A 22,412-nucleotide genomic window follows, 5' to 3' on the forward strand; every position below is an offset into this window, starting at 1 on the left:
TCTGCTCATCCCCAACTGCCCCCCCCTCCGCCAGCCTGATCACCCCCAACTGCTCCACTTGGTATCCTGATCTCCCCCAAATGTCCCCCCTCCCCCAGCTGGCGTGATCACCCCTCACCGCCTTTGCCTCAGCCCCGCCACCATGGCTTTGTCCGGAATGATGTCCAGAAGGCCCCCTGGTCTAATTAGCATATTACCCTTTTATTAGTATAGATCAGTGGTCAGCAAACTCATTAGTCAACAGAGCCAAATATCAACAGTACAACAAATGAAATTTCTTTTGAGAGCCGAAAACCGACTTTTGCGCATATGCTGCGAAGTTTCAATCGCACTGTACGTGCACGCCCGCACATGGTATCTTGTGGAAGAGCCACACTCAAGAGGCCAAAGAGCCACATGTGGCTCACGAGCCGCAGTTTGCCGACCACTGGTATAGATGATTACTGCATTGTCTTCTAGACTCTATTTTGTTGCTGATGAATATTCTTCTTGTATTTTAACTGTCATTTTTTGGTTAATAAGCTATTTTTCTTGCCAAAATATCCTTTTCCAACTTTTGAGTTATGAAAACTTTAAGGCTACTGAAAACTTGAATAATTTTACAGAAAAAATAGACTCACAATTAGCATGTATTGTGCTTGCTTTATCTCACTTCTGTCCATCTATCCATTTCCCTATTCATCCACTAACCGTCCTCAGCTTTAAAACATTCTAAAGTTGCAGACAATAATACACTTCCCCCAAAACACTTTAGCATACATATCATTAACTAGATTCAATAGTTGTTTGTATTTTTTTTTCTTCTGAGGTAATATTTACAATGAGATTTATAAATACTAAATACATCATTCTATGGATTCTGATTAAAATGTTCTCCTATAAAGTCCTAATCGTTATCAAGAGACAGAATATGACCATCACCCTAGAACTTAAACAGCTCTCCTCTGTGGAGGACACTTTACTATCCCGGGATAATTAAGAGGGAGATGCTTTCTATTTTATACTGGTCTGAAAATAAATTTGCCCTCTGACTTGGGGAGCTACATTAACTCTAGCTTCCAAAACTCTTTGCTATTCACACATCCTTGAAAAGATACTCTGGGGCATGTGGAATTCCATAAAGAATTGTGTCCCAACAAATTCACCTCTCAAAGCACATATGGCTGTTTCCCTGTGAGGACACCACTCCACCAGCCAAGATGAACCTGACCCCTGGAGTCTAGTAGCATATTCATTCAAATTGTTTCCTTCAGAATTTAACAAATTTTCTAAACCACATTTTTAGGTCTCCTACGACCACCTCTATGGTGCAAGTCACCATGGTTGCATGAGGGAGGCAAGTGAATGCCTGGCTTTCACACAAGAAATACAATCCTGAGGGCACACATGGTGATCCTGAAAAAGAGGCATTTATAAATTGTTCAGATTCCTAAGGGGAATATATCAGCCATGGGTAGGGTTAGGTCCCTGATAACCTGTAACCTTAAAGTTTTCAGCTCTGTTCATTGTTGATGGGTTTTTGAAGGAGATGGGGGCAAGACAGTCCATCCAAACTGTTCTATTTCTCCATGATGTCTCCTGCAACCCTTCATCCAATGACTGAGAATCAGTGAGGGGACCATGTCCAGAAATGTTCTGCCTGGGAGATGCTGATGCTGGCAGCAGCCCCTGATTCATCACATCTGATGGGGAATGGCAGACTCAGCATCTACATATGTGGTGAAAGAGCTAGACAAGAGTGATTTCCTTCAGGACAGTCTTGAAAGACAAATATGGTTAATGCTCTTCCACCTCCCACACCTCCTAGGTATTTTCTCTTCAGGTGCCTGGGTCTTTTGCTCTCCCTTCACTACCAAAAATATTGTGGGGGAAAAAAGAAAAAATATATTATGTACCATTCCATTGGCTGTAACTTCATCTCTTCATCTTTCATTCCAATAATCTCCTATTGTCACTCACATTTTTATCCAGAAGGGTCAGATACAAGCAGGGCAAAGACATTTCCAAAAAATATAACCAAAATTATATCCAAAATCTCTAGGCTTCTGAAGAGTGGGGAAGAATAATGCATCCTCACCAGCAATGGTCAAAACAGAATCCAGATTTTCACAGTTGGTCTATATAATGCCATTAATTCCCCACCACTTGTGTCCTGATCACAATGCAGGAAGGAGCTATCCCTTTCTGCTTAGACTGGGGATAGCTTCCTTCAGTGACAAAAGACCCATAATAGAGAAGTGTGTGGACAGGAGGAGATGAGGTCATAGAGTTAGGTGATCAGAGCATTGGGTGTAGCTTTTTATAAAGGGCACAACCATTGTCAGACTGTAATGGTCCAACCAGTCATGCAATTTGCAGATTGTTCTTGAGCTTCCTCAGCTCCTCTTTTAGCTTTGAGAAAGTTGATGTGGGTGACAAATGAGGCAAAGTAGAGAACACAAATAACAGGTAGACACTATCTTCAGGGTTAACTCATCATTATCCTCACCCTGAGTCAGAGCTCAAACAGGGAGATACAAGTATAGTCTCTGGTTTTGTCTCCAGCTACCTAACTGCACTGGAAGAGCATAGATGGAGATCTTCCTTCAGAACATGACAGCAACTGTATGTTTCATTGTCATGGAAGAATCAGGGGAGGGGATGACTGCATTGAGAGTTACTATAGTTTTATAGAAGGCTGATGTCTCTGCTCAGGCATTCTGATTGTGTGAGATTTGAGAAGTGAGATGAAGGTAGGCATTCTGTTGTTGTGCATCAAAAATGCCACTGACAGAAAGACTTTGAAACTCTGGAGATTTGTGGGATAAAGTTTCCTAAGTACTCCTATGTCTTTATAGAAACAACCTCAACATGGGAGGAAGTTGTACTTGTGCAGTTGTAAAATGAAACACAATGAAGAATCTTCTCTTTCAGGGACAAAAATGCACATAGATGAGACTGTGAATTTTAATGCTGAAATACTTCCTGTGACCTGTGGGGAGATGGAGGGCATGTTAATTAAGAGAAAATTAGAACGAGGTAAGTTTCAAGGTCTACTTTCACCTATAATCCTTCCATGAAGGAATCACAAAAAGTAATGGAATTACCCATGTAAATTACCCATTGTTTAAGGAATTGGGGCCCCAGTTTTGTCTTGAGAAGAGGTAGGGATCCCTAAGATGATATTTTTACACTTTAAGAAATGGTGCATATTAAGTGCTCACTTCCACATGGATGTATTCATGAGGATGCCTAAGGAACCAAAGAGAAGTTCAGAAACATCAGTCTGTGGGTGGAAAATATTGCATACTTTACTTTTAATCAGCCTCCACCTTCATATCCTTTACCCCTTCTGGAAATCATCAACAAGACAGGGTGTTTGTTATAGTGAGAAGTTCACAAAATTTAGAATCAGAAAACCTGAGCCCCAGCCTCAGCTCTGCCAAGAGTGACTGAGTAAAGAATGGGGCTTTTCTGAGCCTGAAACTTCTCATATAATAAATGGATAATAATTAAAAACCTGTCCCCTGTTGTGACTTTGAGACAATGTACATAATGACTGCAAAATATTTTGTGATTTGAACATTATAAAGCTTTCCAATAATTGTCTATTATGATGAACTTCATATCAGATTAGTCTTAATTTGAGTATGTGAAAAAATAATATAAATGTTTCATCAAAACTAATTTTAAACAACTTTACTGGGATTTAACTCACATATATAAATCACCATTTAAAGTATAGAATTTACTGTTGAGCTTTTTGTTTCTGTTTTGTTTAATCACAAGATTATAAAACCATCATTATAATCTAATTTTAGAACAGTTTTGTCCTCCACTAAAAGAAACACCATATCTCTCAGTAGTCGATACCCACTCCCACCTCACCCTACCATCCAGCCCTATGCAACCACTCATCTATTTTATGATTTATAAACTGGCCTATTCTAAATATTTCATATCAATTGTTTCATATAACATGTGCCTTTCTGTGACTGGTTTTCACTCAGCATGATGTTTTCCAGGTTCATACATATATATCATGCATTATACTTTATTCTTTTTTATTGTCAAATAATATAATAGTCCATGGTGTGGAGACACAGTAATGCATTTATCTATCAGTTTGGGTTTTCTCACCCTTTCACTATTATGAATAATGCTGTTTTGAATAAAGATTTTAGTGAACCTAGTTTTTTAATTCTTTTCACTATATACTGTGGAGTAGAATTGCAGGATTATATGGCAATTCTATGTTGAACTTATTGAAAAAAAATCAAAACTATTCTCCACAGTATGGCACCAGTTTATATTCCCACCAGTAAAATCTGAGGGCTCTCATTTCTCTGCATCCTCACCAACAGTTGTTATTGCCTGTCTTTTTCATTATGGCTATTCTAGAGGACATGATGTGGTATCTCAATAAGGTTTTTATTTCCTTTTCTCTAATGAATAATGTTGTTAAGTATATGTCTATATTTTATCCTACATAATAAAAGCCTAAGTGGTGTCACATGTGACATCATCACAAGACGGCCACCACAAGATGGGTGCCCTCACATTGTCACAAGATGCCACAACAAGATGGCCACCACAAGATGGCTGGCAGGGGAGGACAGTTGGGGGTGACCAGGCCTGCGGGGGATGGCAGTTGGGTACAACCAGGCCTGCAGGGGAGGGCAGTTGGGTGCAACCAGGCTGGCAGGGGAGGGCAGTTGGGGGCGATCAGGCTGGCAGGGGAGCGGTTAGGGGGTGATCAGGCTGGCAGGCAGAAGTGGTTAAGGGCAATCAGGCAGGCAGGCTGGCAATCAGTTAGGAGCCAGCAGTCCAGGATTATGAGAGGGATGTCGAACTGCCCATAGGGATCAGGCCTAAACCGACAGTCGGACATCCCCCAAGGGGTCCCAGATTAGAGAAGGTGCCAGCCAGGCTGAAGGACACCCCCCCATGCACAAATTTTGTGCACTGGGCCTCTAGTCTATATATAAGTAATATTTTCCACTGAATAATATTTCACAATTATTTTAAAGTCAGTTATCCATGATTTCACATAAGAAAAACATCAGCTCAATAATGCCATTGAACTGGAAGAAAATTATTGTAATACAGGGCATAGATGTTGTCTTAATGTCATTGTGAGCAGCAGGGCAGGGCCCGCACTTGAGATTTCACTCCAAAGTAGGAGATCTCCTTACAAGAGACTTACAGGCTGGGTTTGGGGATTCTCAAGTATGAAAGGTGAGGCCAGACTCTTCTGCTAGTGATCTTGACCCCAAATTGGGTGGCTGCAGATCCAGTATCTGAGCTCTGAGGACAAGGAGGTTTCAGAATCAACTTATCCCGGTCTTACAGGAGCCACGGTGAAGTGTATAAGGACAGAGGATGGAAATTGGTTCACCCCAAAGGAATTTGAAGTTGAAGGAGGCTATGAAAAATCAAGTAACTGGAAGAACAGTGTGTGCTGCGGTGGGAGACCCCTAAAATGGCTGATAGAGGTATTCCAATGACGGGGCAGGAGATATGACTTTCCTTGTACTTGAAGAAAAGGTCACTATTTTCTCACCAAATATATTTTGAGTCATGGCTTGATCCCTGAGGTCCCCTGACTTTATCCTTGTCCTGGAGGGAGGTGCCCCACACTCTTAAATCACACAAAGCAGCACATTAATGTCAAAGGGGCTCGGTTGGGGTAGGTGCAGGAGCCTGGAGGAGGGAAAGGTCATTCTGACTCAGGTGTTTGCAGACAACTTTAGCTACTGAAAGAAAGGAGACCGTCTACAGTCAAACAGGTGGTCAGAAGGCACTCCAGAGAAAGAATGGTGTGAAAACCAGAACCATGACTAGCATGGCTCCATGGGTTGAGGTAGATGGATTGCATGTGATAAGGCATAATCCATCAATTGGGATTTTTTTGGAGAAATTTAATGCCAGGCTAAAGATTTTAAACTCATATCATAGACAATGCAAAACCAGGGAAGTCTCCTGAGGTGTGAAATGACATATTTAAAACAGTATCTCAGACAACATGGGGCCCAGAAATTACTTCACTGTCTTTCAGCCCTAGACACTTATAGTGAACCTACAATGCCCCTCTCTGAATATTCTCTGACCCCCTGACCACACTATTAAGGCCCTTCTCACAGTTTTATACTTATCCTTCCATGCAACCCCTTGCTCTCCTAGATCCCTCTGGGATTTATACATCTTTGTGAGCCCAACATTGTGCAGAGTACCTGACACCCCATAGCTGTGGGACATGTGTGTGTCAGTTGATCAGCCCTGGTGTGAGGAAGTAACTTAAGTGGCACCAGTGGGAATGAAAAGGAAGTGAAAGCTGTCAAAAAGATTGTGAAGGAAATGAAAACTTAAGTAAATAAGAACACAAAAGAAAAGGGAAAAATTCTAAGGAGGATTTTCCAGCTACTATTGATGAATTCTAGAAGAACAACTGAGGAGAGGAAATGGTTTCTCATTTAGACATCTTGGTTTGAGCTGACAGTAGAACATCCAAGTAGAAATATTTGGGAGGAGGTTGAAATGCACAAAACATAAACACAGGCTAACCATACCCTTGTATCTTTTACTCTTTCAGCGTGAATATCTACCTCAACCTCCACATGACAGGAAGAGAAAGGTGGTTATTACTTTATACAAGTTCTTTTCTTTAATCTTTATTGTTGAAAGTATTATATAGGCCTCCTTTTGCCCCCCATTAACCTCTTCTAGCCTGCTCCCATCCCCCAACCCCACCCACCCCCAGGCTCTCACCACCCAATTGTCTGTTTCCATGGACAATTGTATATGCATACAAGTCCATTGGTTGATCTCTTCCCACCCATCCTCCCCTGCCTTCCCTCTAAAGTTCAACAGTCTGTTCATGTTTCTATGTCTTGGGGGTCTATTTTTGTTCATCAGTTTATTTGGTTCATTAGATTTCACATATAAGTGAGAGCATGTGATACTTATCTTTCTCTGACTGGCTTATTTCTCTGAGCATAATATTCTCCAGGTCTATCCATGTTGTTGCAAATAGTAAGAGTTCTTTCTTTTTTATTGCCACGTAGTATTCCTTTGTGTAAATGTACCACCATTTTTTATTCACTCATCTGCTGATGGGCACTTAGGTTGTTTCCAAATCTTTATTTTTATGTGATAATTTCATATGTGAATTTTTTATTTGTTTAAAGTATTACATATGTCTCCTTTTTCCCTGATTGACCCCCGCTCCATACTCACCCCCGAGGGCAAGCCCCCACCGCCCCAGTGTCTATGTCCATTGGTTATGCTAATATGCAGGCATACAAGTCCTTTGGTTGATCTCTAAATCCCCCTCCCCTGCCTTTTCTCTGAGGTTGGATGGTCTGTTCAGTGCTACCTTGTCTCTGGATCTATTTATGTTCATAAGTTTATGCTGATCATTATATTCCACATATGAGTGAGATTATGTGATACTCATCTTTCTCCGACTGGCTTATTTTGCTTAACATAACACTCTCCAGTTCCATCCATGCTGTTGCAAATGGTAAAATTTCCTTCTTTTTTATGGCAGAATAGTATTCTATTGTGTAGATGTAGCACAGTTTTTGAATCCACTCATCTGCGATGGGCACTTAGGCTGTTTCCAAATCTTAGCTATTGTGAATTGTGCTGCTATGAACACAGGGATGTGTGTATTCTTTCTGATGAGTGCTTCATGTTTCTTAGTATATATTCCTAAAAGTGGGATCACTAGGTCCAATGGAAGTTCCATTTTTAATTTTTTGAAGAAACTCCATACTGTTTTCCATAATGGCTGCACCAGTCTTCATTCCCACCAGCAGTGTACTAGGGTTCCCTTTGCTCCACAACCTTGCCAATACTTGTCGTTTGTTGATTTATTCAAGATAGCCATGCTGACAGGTGTGAGGTGATATCTCATTGTCATTTTGATTTGCATCTCTTAGATGATTAGTGACTTTGAGCATTTTTCTATATGTCCACTTTGGAGAAGTGTCTATTTAGGTCATTTGACATTTTTAATTGGATTGTTTGGCTTCCTTTTGTTAAGTTGTATGAGTTCTCTATATATTTTGGAGATTAACCCCTTATTGGATGTATCATTTGCAAATGTGTTCTCCCATGTAGTGTTATTTTGTTGATGGTTTCTTTTGTAGTACTGAAGCTTTTTATTTTAATGTAGATCAATAGAATAGATCAAAAATCAACCCAAGCCACTATGCTCAGTAATATTTGACAAAGGAAGCAAGAGCATACAATGGAGCAGAAACAGTTTCTTCAATAAATGTTGTTGGGGAAATTGGACAGGTATATGCAAAAAAATGAAACTAAACCACCAACTTACACAATACACAAGAATAAATTCAAAATGGGTAAAAGACTTAAATGTAAGACGTAAAACCATAAAAGTCTTAGAAGAAACAATTAGCAACAAAACTTCAGACATCTCTCATAGCAATATGTTTACCGACACATCTCCTAGGGCAGTGGTCGGCAAACTGTGGCTCGCGAGCCACATGCAGCTCTTTGGCCTCTTGAGTGTGGCTCTTCCACAAAATACCACATGCGGGCACGCACATACAGTACAATTGAAACTTCGTGGCCCATGCACAGAAGTTGGTTTTCAGCTCTCAAAAGAAATTTCAATCGTTGTACTGTTGATATTTGGCTCTTTTGACTAATGAGTTTGCCAACCACTGTCCTAGGACAATGAAAACTGAGGATAAAATATACAAGTTCTTATTACATAACTAAATATATACCAGAGGCCCAGTGCACGAAATTTGCGCACGGAGGAGGGGGGATGTGTGTCCCTCAGCCCAGCCTCTCCAATCTGGGACACCTCGAGGGATGTCTGACTGCCCATTTAGGCATGATCCCAGTGGGATCGGGCCTGAAGGGGCAGTCGGACATCCCTCTCACAATCCAGGACTACTAGCTCCCAACCGCTTGCCAGCCTGCCTACCTGCCTGATTGTCCCTAATTGCTTCTGCCTGACAGCCTGATCAAACCCTAACCACTCCCCTGCCAGCCTGATTGATGCCTAACTGCTCCCCTGCTGGCCCGATTGCCCCTAACTGCCCTTCACTGCTGGCCTGGTCACCACTAACTGCCCTCCCCTGCTGGCTTGGTTGCCCCTAACTGTCCTCCCCTTCATGCCTGGTCAACCCAAACCTCCCTCCCCTGCAGGCCTGATCCTCCCCAACTGTCCTTCCATGCAGGCCTGGTCGCCTCCAAATTCCCTCCCCTGCAGGCCCAGTCGCCCCCAACTGCCCTCCCCTGCTAGCTCAGTTGCCCCTAACTGCCCTCTTCTGCTGGCCTGGTCACCCCCAACTGCCCTCCTCTGCAGGCCTGGTCCCCCCCAGCTGCCCTTCTCTGAAAGCCTGGTCTCCCCAAACTGCCCTCCCCTGCCAGCCCAGTCGCCCCCAACTGCCCTTCCCTGCTGGCCTGGTCACCCCTAACTGCCCTCCCTTACCATTCTGGTCACCCCTAACTGCCCTCCCCTGCAGGCCTGGACCCCCCAACTGCCCTCCCATGCAGGCCTGGTCACTCCTAATTGCTCTCCCCTGAAGGCCTGGTCAATCCCAACTGCCCTCCCCTGCCAGTCCGGTCACCCCCAACTGTCTTCCCCTGTTGGCCCAGTCACCCCTAACTGCCCTCCCCTGTTGGCCCAGTCACCCCTAACTGCCCTCCCCTGCAGGCCTGATTGCCCCCAACTGCCCTTCCCTTCTGGCCCAGTCACCCCTAACTTCCCTCCTTTGCTGTTCTGGTCATCCTTAGCTGCCCTCCCCTGCAGGCCTGCCCCCCCCCATCTGCCCAGTTGCCCCTAACTGCCCACCCTTGCCATTCTGGTCACCCCTAACTGCCATCCCCTGCTGACTCGCTCACCCCTAACTGCTTTCCTCTGCAGGCCTGATCGCCCACAACTGCCCTCCCCTGCCGGCCATCTTGTGGTGGCCATCTTGTGTCCACATGGGGGCAACCATCTTGTGTGTTGGAGTGATGGTCAATTTGCATACTACCTCTTTATTATATAGAATGGTATGTCATCTTTTTTATGGTTTCTCAGTTGTATAATTAACATTATTGCCTCTTCCTCTAGCTCCTCCCTTAATTTTATTTAATTAATTTATTTATTTTGTATGTGCCTTCAGATTTGTTCCATTGAATATTAGGTTAAATGCAAGGTCATCTTTGAATGGAAAACCATTTGAGATGAGGATAATAAAGAGCCATCAAAATGAATCACAAAGCTGAATTTTAGCTATAGATGCAGAAATTGTCAGGGTGTCCAATTTATAAAAGCAGACATAATTATGGAATATATAAAAATATTTTTTAATAATGTCACAGGCTCATCTTTACCTCAGACCAGATTTTTTTAATAACTTTAATAAAATCTGATAAAGCAAAATTTTATCACCATCATCCAGATGAACCAGGTTTAGTACTGAGTCCATCTTGGGACATATATGAAACCATACACTATTTCATGAGATAGGCAACTAAAAGCATATTTCTTTTCTGCTTTTGTTTTACATCATCTTCCATTCTTCTATAAAATATACACACAGACATACAGAATTCTCTCTCAGGCAGAAATTATTGGCAAATATTTCCTAAGGATGGTGCTGTTAGGAGGGAGTTTTTGTGTCTTACATGAGGGGCTGACCAGGAAAAATCCTTACTTTGATACCAACCCTTTGGCTCCACCTCAGGGACTGTGCAGGCCTCCTGAGTATCTATGAAAGTGACTTCTCCCTCTATGGACAAAGACCATGGAGGCAACAAACAAAATACATAATGTGAGGTGTAGCTTCAGGACAAAGTGATAGTTTTTTTCAAGATTGAGTATGAATGAGAACTTAAGAAGAAGGGGGAGGTGAAAAATGCCATTCTCATATACTTCAGGTAGAAATGGCCATTTAAGACTTTCATAGAATGTACATTAGGTTACAGATAGCTGTCTAGGCCTTTAGATTATCTGATGTTCTAGGACTTTTGACCTACCAGTCCTTGGCACATTATACCCATTGGGTTTACTGAAGATAAATTATTCTTTTACTTATTCAGTGACTACTTTAAACAGTAGTGTCTCTACCATTCTCTATGTGTCTAGAGTTACTCAATTTTGAGTACCTAAAAGAGCTAGCAACTTCCAACCCACAGCCCTTTGCAGCAGCAAGGTTCAGTTGCCCTTATATTTTGTGTCTCCTTGATGAAGAATTGAAGTGACCCAAAATGTCAGATCTCGGGACTCATTACTACCTCAGTGGATTCTCTGTGCCTCCCAGAACTTCTTGCTGATGGAGTCCTGGTTTCTCAAAACTTTAGTGTCACACTTGGCACCACATGACAGCTTCCTGTCTCTTGATGAGGGCCACTTATCCTTTCTGGTGACAGCTACTGTCTTGTCAAATTATCTGAAATACTCAGCCAGAACTATTATTGGTTTTACGCTAGTATTTGCTAAAGAGATAGCAGGTAATCTCTTTTCCTAAGTGAAATAATACTCATTTATTTACTCATTCAATATGCAATTATTTAATGCATTAAAAAATGCCAAATGTTCATTACAGAAGATTGAAATAATATCCCTGACCTCAAGAATTGTTTCAACTTCATTGTTTACCATGGAGAAATAATTAATGGGGAGCAGGGTATTCCAGGCTCTTCAGAGAGGCAGGCAGTGACATGACCATTTCTCGGGTCATTTTTCAGTGGATCACCCTTGTCTATGACCTCTCTGACCTGGGTGGAGATAAAAGCTGAGGCTGGAGGAGAAACCAAGATGGCGGCATAGGTAAGCACCTAAACTGCTGCCTCGCACAACAATTTCAAAACTACAACTAAAAGACAGAACGTCTATCACCCAGAACCATGGGAAAGCTGGCTGAGTGAAAGTTCTACAACTAGAAGGAAAGAGCAAACAGCATTGAGGGGTGCACAAGCACTGAAAAGCTGAGGTACGGAGACGCGAATCGGGCTGGCGACGGGTGACTGAAAGCGCTGCTGTTTTCAACCCGAAGGGAGATAAGCTCCCGATTACTCCGAACTCATTTCTGGGGAGACGCAGGGGACCCAAACTCCTACGGGGAGAAGCTGGACTGTCTGCCGTGGGGTCGGAAAGTGAGGGAGGCTTGCTTGCAGGGCTGCGCGCAGGAACAATTGTTTATTGTGCTGGGGCGTGGGCCGCGGGGACACGGTCGGAGACGCAGAGCTGCAGAGCTGGCTTACTGGCAGCCATCGCTGTTTGCCACGCCCTAGCCTAGTCACGCCCTGAGACCCCGCCCTGCACAATCTACGAACCCACCCAAGCTCCAAGCAGCGGCTTTAGCATATGAATGGCCTACCCTATTGCAGCTTAACCTAGCAAACTTGCAGCCCAGGTCAGACAGCTCCAAAACCTCCAAACTCCAAGCAAAGAGGAGAAAACTGTAGTTCTTGCTGTAGCTCCTGCTGGGTGGCCTCAGACAGTAGCTGACCTGCACCCCATTGGAGATCCAGAAGCCAGTGTACCTAGTGGTCAGTGTGAGACACCAGATTTTAACTCCTCACATCCATAAGTGATACATTCAAGAGGCAGACTCAGTGAGCACCAAAGCCTCACTGAAACAAGTCCTGCACCATAAGCGTGTCTCCAGCGCAGCAGTTCTTCCATTATAGACACAGTGGGTCCTCACAGCCAATTGGCCTGGAGGTCAATTCCTCCCAGTGTACCAACAGCAATCAAGGCTTAACTACACCAAGACTTTGCACTCAGCCCACAAAGGGGTGTACCAAAGGCGTCCACATCAGTTGATTGGGGAGGCTGAGCTACTGGCCCCTATAGGTCATCTACCACACAAAGCCACTCCATCAAGATAAGGAAGCAACAAAATGCGGAGACAAAGAAACATGTCACGAATGAGAGAAATGGAGGAAAGCAAATTAATGGACGACATAGAGTTCAGAACCACATTTATAAGGTTACTCAAGAATCTTCTAAAAACCGCCGAGAAACTTGATGAGACCTCCGAGGAGCTTAGTGAGACCTTCAAGGACCTTAATGAGAATGCCAAAAAAATGGAAAAGGACCAGTCAGAAATTAAGCATACACTGTCTGAAATAAAGAATATACAGAAACTCAACTGTAGATCAACGTACCCCAAGAATCAAACCAAAGATCTGAAATATGAGGAAACAAAAAACACCCAACCAGAAAAACAAAAAGAAAAAATCCAAAAATATGAAGATAGTGTAAGGAGCCTCTGGGACAACTTTAAGCGTACCAACATCCGAATTTTTGGGGTGCCAGAAGAAGAGAAAGAGCAAAATATTGAAAACCTATTAGAAGAAATAATGACAGAAAACTTTCCCTACCTGGTGAAAGAAATAGACTTACAAGTTCAGGAAGCACACAGAACCCCATACAAGAGGAATCCAAAGAGGACCACACCAAGACACATCATAATTAAAATGCCAAGGGCAAAAGACAAAGAGAGAATCTTGAAAGCAGCAAGAGAAAAACGGTTAGTTACCTACAAGGGAGCACCAATACGACTGTCAGCTGATTTCTCGGCAGAAACTATGCAGGCCAGAAGGGAGTGGCAAGAAATATTCAAAGTGATGAACAGCAAGAACCTACAACCAAGATTACTCTACCCAGCAAAGCTATCATTCAGAGTTGAAGGTCAGATAAAGAGCTTCACAGACAAGAAAAAGCTAAAGGAGTTCATCACCACCAAACCAGGATTACATGAAATGCTGAAGGGTGTTCTTTAAGAAGAGGAAGAAGAAGAAAAAGGTAAAGATAAAAATTATGAACAACAAAATGACATCAAATATATACCTACCAACAAGTGAATGTAAAAATCAAGTGAATAAAAAATCTGAAGAACAGAATGGACTGGTGAATATAATAGAATCAGGGACATAGAAAGGGAGTGGACTGACAATTCTCAGGGGGGAGGGGGTGTGAGGGGTGTGGGAAGAGACTGGACAAAAAGCTTACACCTATGGATGAAGACAGTGGCAGGGGGTAAGGGCATGGGGTGGGGTGGGGAATCAGGTGGAGGTAGCTAGGGGGAAAAAAAGAGGAACACCTGTAATAATCTGAACAATAAAGATTTATTTAAAATAATAATAATAATAATAATAAAATTTAAAAAATGAATCAGAAAGCAAAAAAAAAAAAAAAAAGAAATGTAGAAACCAGCTAATATCTATTTATCCTCTTCTTTGGCAGCAACAAGAATGCAGTTAATAAAGGTATTATAAGAATTCAAAAAAAAAAAAAAAAAAAAAAAAAGCTGAGGCTGCCTGAAGGTAATGAGGCCAAGTCATTCTATTGGGTAAATAAGAGCAATGTAAGTGTTGTACCCAGTAGTGAGTTTCCTCTGAAAAGTTAGCCAGGTGCCATCTTGGGATTTGAATGAAAGGGAAATGAGGATGAACTTCTGGAAGTTGAATTGGAGTACAGAGGAGCTTAGAATCATCTTAACTTTAGAGTGGTGCCCTAGAAGAGTTGCTGGAGGTGGTGGAGTTCATGTCACACTACCCATGATCAAGACTCCATGGGGAGGAAAAGGCAATTGTTCTAACAAGAGTACCCTCACTCTTCTTAATAATCTTTCCTAGGATAGATATTACAGGCCAATTCAGCATTGGCTTATAATATCCTCATGCATTAATAACCACATGTGTGAAACTAAATCTCAACTCAGGTTCCACACTTTGCACTCTAGAATCACCTGAAGATCTTTGAAAAATAACATTGTCTGATCCCACTATAGATAAAATTTTGATTTAGTCATTCTGAGTTATGACTTGGACCTTAGAATTGTTAAAATGTCTCCAGATGATTTTGACACACAAGTTACTCATTCTATGACTTAAGGATAATACCAATACCTGTGCCTCAAACCAGACCAATTGATTCAGCATCTATGATGTTGGGACCAGGAATTTAGTGTTTTATATACTCTCTTCGGACAACTCAAATGTGCAGCCAAGCTAAGACACAAAGAGCCAAAGGGAAAAGGCCCTAGACTTGATTACAGATAGGGATGCAAGATTCTTGTGCACTGGTTACATTTGTTATTTCCTTGTTCTTCTGGGAAGAGGGTCACCAATTTCTGGAGAATGATGATAGTAATCTGTGAGCCCCTACAGTGAGGAGAAGGAAAATAGCCCCAGGCCTCCATCTTAGAACTGGTCTCAGTCTCCATTAAGGATGTGATTCAGGATTGTCTGGAACACTGAATGGGAGCTGTTGGCAAGATGTTCCTTGAGCTTTGCACTTTCTCATATATGGCCATTTTTAAAAGCAAAAGAAATGACCAGACTCCTGATTCTCCCCAGATAAGAATTTTCACCCTAAAGCCAGAGTGACTTTTCATCTTTTATTACTTTCTGCATGAAGAGAAACAACATAGCTATGTTGCACATTACTGTGCCCAAAGATGGACATTTGTGATCTTTGTGTGTTGCTAACCGAGATATAATACAGACTTTGAGAAACAGACCACTTTTCTCCATGTATTAAGGTGGAACCATTCATTAGAGTCTCAGTATCTCTGTACAGAGACAATGGAACTAACAAAAGAAGCTTAACATTTACTGTGAAAAGGAGTGAGCATAGTAGGATTTGGAATATGAGTGAAAGTATAGACCCAGAATGGAGTCTCAGGTTTGTGGTCAAAGGTGAATGTTTTATGAAATGGAAGCACCAGGAAAGAACAAGTAGTGGGTGTGGGGACAGGATAATACATTGTTTTGCCTGGATGAGTTTGGGTGTGCTTTAAGGGCCCAAGAAGAGATGCTGGATGAGCATAGGGATGTGCACAAATGCAGAAGACAGGCTGGACATTTGGGAGCTGGGACATGGCAATGTAACTGCACCTTTGAGAGTGATTGGATCATCTGGGGCCAATTGAATGGCCAAAGATCAAAACCTAAGGGATTCTGTCTAAATGTTAGGAGAGGAGAGGACAAAAAAGGAAACAGATACAGCAAGGAGGCTAATTGACTAAACCCAGGAGAATGATGGCACCGACCCCATGTGTTTGGAGAAAGGAGAAATGGTCATGGCAAAGAAAGGTGGATGCTGTCATCTCTGCCTCCTCCTGCTCCTCAATGAATCATTTTCCCTCCACCCAGCACTCATCAATGGGTGGGCCAGTCCCCAAGCCAGTTTCATTTGTGTCACCTGAGATGGTCACAAGAAGGTAGGAATTTCTCCAATAGACAATGGGATAGACAGGATGTTTCTATCTATAGAACAACCCAGAATCTTCAGTATTCTCTCAGAAGGCAGAACCAGGAAAGAAACCAGGAGCAAATATAGTTCCTGATAGTTCCTGATTCATATGTAAATGCTGATTCTCATTTAAAAGAAAAAATAAAGTGGTTTTCTGTTTTAATCACCTCCTTTTCACCCCATTGATGAGGGAGGATATGTCTACCACATAGTTTGGGGGACAGCAAGTAATGGCATCTGTCACTGGACAGATAGATTGACAGATGTTTATTAGTCACATATACTCCTAAACCAAAGAAGGAGGGCAGTGCCAGCCATGCAGGCCTCACCAAGGTTTCCCTCAGGAACAGAGGGAACAACCAGGGGCTGTGGAGGGTGGGGTAACCCCTGATTTCCCTGGGAGGTTATGGCATGCTTGTTTAAATAATTCCATGGCTGACAGAGAACTGAAACCTGTTATTCCAGGCTGAGCAGGGTTACATGTGGCTCCTTGACAAGGAGCGTTGTTTAGCTGTGGGACCTTATCCAGGAGAGCAGATTTGGGAGGGGAACTTTCAGATAGGTTGTACAAGGCCTTCTCAATTTTACCAAATGTCACAGCAGCTCATAATATTGAACTTTAATGTTAGTCCTTACACTGCATTTTCTTGATTAGGAAAGGGCTCAGTCACAGGCCAGCTATTTCTCATGAATACATGTTTGTACATAACACAGTGTATCTTCATATCTGCTCTATAAATTTGGTTGGGTTCAATGAGTAGAAGTTACGCCACAAGATTTGGATGGAAATACTGTTGAATTTTATCTTCTTCAAATGAAATTAAACATGGTTAAAGGCCACATATTGAGACTGGTGAGAAATCTAGTATCAGTTGTTTAAAAGGGTCCCTCCATATTCTGTTTATAGAACAAAGCAATTGCCACTCTCTCTGGCTATTCAGTGATGGAGCCTCCACACCTTACATGCCACGCTGAGTCATGGGGCATCTTCCCAGGGTTCTAGTGCCAAAGAGCTCTATCCTCCCTGGCACGACCTGGTCATCTGTGCCTGTGGGCTTTCCCATTCAAAGACACTGTCACAGGTCCAGGGGCCCTCCAGGTACAGAACCCACAGTCCAGGAACCCTTATCAGGCCCTTCTACTCATGGGGAGCCTTCAGTCAAGAAAACAGGATGTAATACTGTCTTAGAAGTTTGTTCTGTATTATCAGTTTCTCAATAAACCACCTTTCCTTACGTCATTTTAGTCATTGTGGTTTAGGCAAATCATTTTGTTCCAGGACCTTGTTTTATTTGCAAAGTAATACAATGGTTCACATTTCTATAAAAATCATGCTCTTCTTTTGTAGCTAGCCTTTCTGTGTTAGAGACTCTGGTTTCTTTGGGTGTTTTTGTTTGTTTGTTTGTTTTAAAAATATATTTTATTGATGTTTTACAGAGAGGAAGGGAGAGGGATAAAAAGTTAGAAACATTGATCAGCTGCCTCCTGCACACCTCCTACTGGGGATGTGCCCGCAACCAAGGTACATGCCCTTGACTGGAATTGAACGTGGGACCCTTCAGTCCGCAGGCTGATACTCTATCCACTGAGCCCGGTTAGGGCAGAGAGACTCTGGTTTTATAGGAAAACCTTTTCTGGACACACAGGCCATTCCTCCTGAACTTCACCATAACTAAGAATTCTTTTTCTGAAACCTCCACTCCATGCAGTTGGTTCACAGCTCAAGGGGAAGCACATAACTGTCCATGCAGGTTCCCACAAAGGCAATGAGTTGCAGATTCCCACAGCGCGGTCTTCATGGTCTCACTGGGGATACAGACATTGTTTTACCTTTTAGCCAGAAAACGCAGAGAAATGCAAGATCTGTGGGGATGAAGGAAAGCTCTTCAAATGCAGTTTTTGTCTCATCTTCTTTCATGAGAACTGTCACATCCCACCTGCGGAACCTGAGAGGTTTGTAAGATGCACACCCTTCTCCTTCTATGACCTTCCTCCTACCATGCACACTCCCAAATGCAAAGTCTCTTTTTGTGTCCTGATGGGGAAAGAGCAGGGTCAGAGGTACAGTGTCCAATGATATGATGCAGGGAGCTGTTTAAAGATACTGTCAACAGGAGGGTAATGTTCCCCTCTGTCCCCTGGGAGGTTGAGACTGGTGGCTGGGTCCTTTGTCTACATACCACTACTGTCCTTTCCAGAACTTTCCCACCTTAGACTCCTGTACACAGGAGTGCAAGTGCCAGTTATTTGTGTTCTGTGCTTATTCAGAAAAGGCAACAAACAAAGACATTTTTCCTCATTTAACCATGTTCTCAACAGGCTAATAGAGACACAAGGCCCCCAGAGGTTAAGGCCCACTCTCTGACACTCAAGCTTGGTGTCTGGGTGAATGAAGGGCTCCCAGCATCTCAGAAAGGGAAAGGGGAGCCCTTCATTCACCCAGACACCATATTCCACCCAATAGACCCCTGCTGTTACTTTAGGGACCAAGGTTATACATGAGAGTCCTGGAGATTCTGCGAGGTGATCCTTCATTCCCTGGCTGTGCCCATCAGCCATTCCTGAAAGGAGAGCAGTGGCAGCTGTGGGAACGGAGGTGTTTCTAGGCTTGCCTTGCTCACTTATATCTGATATCTCAGGAAGGATTGGATATGTACCTACTGCACAACAGACGTGTCTTCACGAAGTCAGCAGCATGCCAGCTATTCTGAGGTCCTAGCGAGACGGATGGGGCCCGAGGAGAAGTCGGTGAGTTGGATTTGACCCAAAACATCTCCTTTCTGCTCACATGAGAAGTCAAACAGTCATGGGTGAGGGCAAGGGTTTCAAAGGGTGCCTGCTCTTCTGACCATGCCTCAACCACACTGAAAATTCACCAGAACCTGTTTGCAGAAAGAAAAAGAGAAAAAAAAAACTTCAGCTATTACATGTTACTGTCCAAGAGCAATCCCTGTTAGGGGAAACTTTCAGAAGTCTACTGTGATCATGCATCTGTCTGGGCATGCATATGGGCTCATTCTCACCACGCTGCTTTTCATTCACAATCTCCTTCTTTTGCAGAAATGTGTGTTCCTCCTCCTAAAGGTCTATTATCATTTAGAGAGCAACATTTTTCGGAATATTCCACATGAACATTATGTGAGTAACAACAACAAACTATGATTACAAGCTTCTGTAATGTTACCCCACCTTGACATGGTCACTGTGGGATCTATGATATGAAGTCCAAGGGAGGGAGAGCATGTGAGCTGTCTTTTCATTTACCTGGATTTTAATGGAATCCACAGAAGGCAGGCATTGAACTGTGTCAATAATGCTCCTATTGATATAATTTCCCCCAGGTTCAAAAAGCTTCTCAATGCCTCGAGAAACTTAGTACATTGGACAAAATTAAGAAGAGTCTAATTAAAGATCATTACCCCAAAGTGAAGGGGTTTGTGCTTGGCATGAAAAAAATCTTTCAGGATCCTAAGGTAAGTTGCTCTCCCTACATCCATTTCATTTTCTACACATTGAGTCACTCTGCCTGCATTTCCTGGTACTGGGAGATTTTAGAGTTTCCTTCATCCTATGACAAGCTTATACAAGCAAGGATTCAGGAAGTGGCTGGGTTTTTTCATTGAGGATTTAAGCTCACCAGAGAGAGCAACAGTGAATAAGGAGTTGTCCCTGCAACCAGACTCCAGGCCCCTGAGAGCTCATTCCTCTCCTCAAAGGTGACAGGTGTCCATTGAGAACAGTGGTGCCCTCCCTGTTCCAAACCTAAGGAGAAAATTGCTTCCTAAAGTCATGTTATCCTTTTTATTTCTCCCCAAATATACTCAATCAGACCTCTCAGAGGCCCCAAACTGCAGATTTCTTTGCATGTAAATGAACCATATAACATTTCACCAGAGGGGAATAGAATTGACAATGTAAAAGGAAGATTGTACATCTGTAATATTTGATTATCACTAAGGCCTTCGATTACTTTTCTAACTTTCACTAAAAGAAACAAACCAAAGCCAATGACTAAGAATCATCCGTGTAGTAATGATTTCCCATTTCTGTCTAGACAACAAGGCTTAATCATGCTTTAGGAAACAAAAGATACTCTTAGATGCTTAAGATTTTTTTGTTTTGGTTTGGTTTGGTTTTGTTGTGTTTTTTTGTTTGTTTGTTTGTTTTTAAATATATTTTTATTGATTTCAAAGAGAAAGAGAGAGGGAGAGAGAGATAGAAACATCAATGATGAGAAAGAATCATTGATCAGCTGCCTCCTTCATGCCCCACACTGGGGATAAAGCCCACAACCCGGGCATGTGCCCTGACCAGAAATAAACCATGACCTCATGGTTCATAGGTGGGTGCTCAACCACAGAGCCATACTGGCCGGGCTTAGCTGCTTGAGTTTTTAAACTTAACCTACTTAATGTAACTTAGGTGTTTAAAATAAGAGTTCTGATCATTTTCCATTGCACATTGTCTAATGACATTGATGTTGTCATTATTTTTGTCTGTGTGTTTTTTTCCCCAGCATAATGACTCAGTTCTAACAGAAGAGGAATTTAAGAAGTATTTCAAAGATGTCTTTGCTATTCAGTAAACAAATCAGAACAGTTCACTGGTAGTGGATGCTGTTGATACCCTGGAAAATCCCTCTTTCAGGCAGATTTCTCATCCCCCAGCTGCTATGAGCATTGGCTGCTTATGCCATCACTCCCCAGTGTATCACTATGGGCAAATGGAGACAGATTCACTCAAAGGTTAAATCTCTTAGTGCTGGGGGTTGGTTCCCACCATCAAGGTTGAACCAACCATGTGGAGTGATTCATGTTCCTGTGCTCCCCATAGCTGAGCTAGTCTCCATCTATGACCACATCCTTGCTTAGCATTTCCCAGCACAGTGTCCTGCTTCCCTTATCCCTCCTCCTCCTGAGAAAATTCTCACAATAAATCACTGACTAAAGAAACTTTGTCTTGGGCTTTGCTTTCAGGGAACCCAACTTCACATTATGATCTAGCAAGCCAGACCTAAGCTTGGAATTCTGAGCTGGATCACTGTCTAGCCAGCTGGCAAGAGGTGGAATACTGATAGTCCATGAGGTACTAAAACAGTGCAGTTGCAAAACACATTCACCTGTATAAATAAGATACAGGGGAAGCAGTACTGAGGCAATTGTCTAACATTTACAAAGAAATAGAAACTATAAGAACTGTGTGAGCAGATGGCTATTTCTGTTTTTAAAACTATTTTACATATGCTTTTATTAGTTTCAGAGAGAGGAAGGGAGAGGAAGAGAGAGATAGAAACATCAAAGATGAGAGAGAATCATAGATTGACTGCCTCCTACAAACCTCCTACTGGGGATTGAGCCTGTAACCCAGGCATATGCCCTGAACAGGAATTGAACCATTGCTCCATGCTCAACCAGAGCCACACCAGCCTGGCTAGGTGGCTACTTCTAAGCTCATTTAAAGTGTTAAAAAGAGTACATGACAAATATATATATATATATATATAATCAATTACCACCTGCATCTGGAAGGTACAAAATATGGAAGGCCTGGTGCAGGTCCTAATTTTAAGGATGACAGACTTTTGCCCAGCCAGAATATCTCAGTTGGTTGAGCATCCTCCTGTGCAGAGAAAGGTTTGCCTCATGGCACATACCTGGGTTATGTGTTCGGTCCTGGGTCAGGACGTGTACGAGAGGCAACTGATAGATGTTTCTCTCTCATATCTATGTTTCTCTCTCTGACCCTCTCTCCCCCTTCCTCTGTCTAAGCATGTGCTTGTGTGAGGATTATATATTTAAAAAAAAAAAAAAAAGAATGATGGAACTTCAGAGAAGACTGAATTCTAAGTTCAGGTTGGCCTCATGTGCCCAATCCCTGATAAAGAAAACATCAAGCCCTGAAACTCAGAATGGAGCTTTCTAAGTAGATGCACCTGAAAACTCTGAACTCTAGATCCTTCTGAACCCACTGTCCTGCAAAAGAGACCCCTGTCCCTATTGGTAGACAGACCACTTCCCTACCCTCCCCGCCGCCCCTCATTTTGCCTGAACTAAGATTATGCAGAGTTCTCTCAGCATGACCAAGCTAGGGATAATCTAGATGAGCCTGCTAGCTGAAGAGATAGTTTACTCCAACAGAACTTCAGGTCTGGCCAACGTGTACTGTCACAGCAAGATGAGTAATTTGTGTAATGGGC

General features: G+C 42.6%; 1 protein-coding gene across 1 annotated transcript in view; it reads left to right on the plus strand.

Annotated features, from left to right (window-relative positions):
- LOC308248038 (nuclear body protein SP140-like protein) overlaps positions 1-21,161 on the plus strand; it is a 60,991-nt gene extending 39,830 nt beyond the window's left edge. Inside the window, exons 6-13 of the mRNA XM_080667970.1 lie at positions 2,914-3,018; positions 5,332-5,474; positions 6,572-6,613; positions 18,054-18,169; positions 18,856-18,964; positions 19,277-19,354; positions 19,558-19,689; positions 20,733-21,161. Coding sequence (XP_080524096.1) covers positions 2,914-3,018; positions 5,332-5,474; positions 6,572-6,613; positions 18,054-18,169; positions 18,856-18,964; positions 19,277-19,354; positions 19,558-19,689; positions 20,733-20,801 — 794 coding nt within the window. The 3' untranslated portion in view covers positions 20,802-21,161. The remainder of the gene's footprint in view (positions 1-2,913; positions 3,019-5,331; positions 5,475-6,571; positions 6,614-18,053; positions 18,170-18,855; positions 18,965-19,276; positions 19,355-19,557; positions 19,690-20,732) is intronic.
- Positions 21,162-22,412: the final 1,251 nt, after the last annotated feature.

Source organism: Plecotus auritus, assembly GCF_963455305.1.
Source record: "Plecotus auritus genome assembly, chromosome: 5".
NCBI classification, from domain to species: domain Eukaryota; kingdom Metazoa; phylum Chordata; class Mammalia; order Chiroptera; family Vespertilionidae; genus Plecotus; species Plecotus auritus.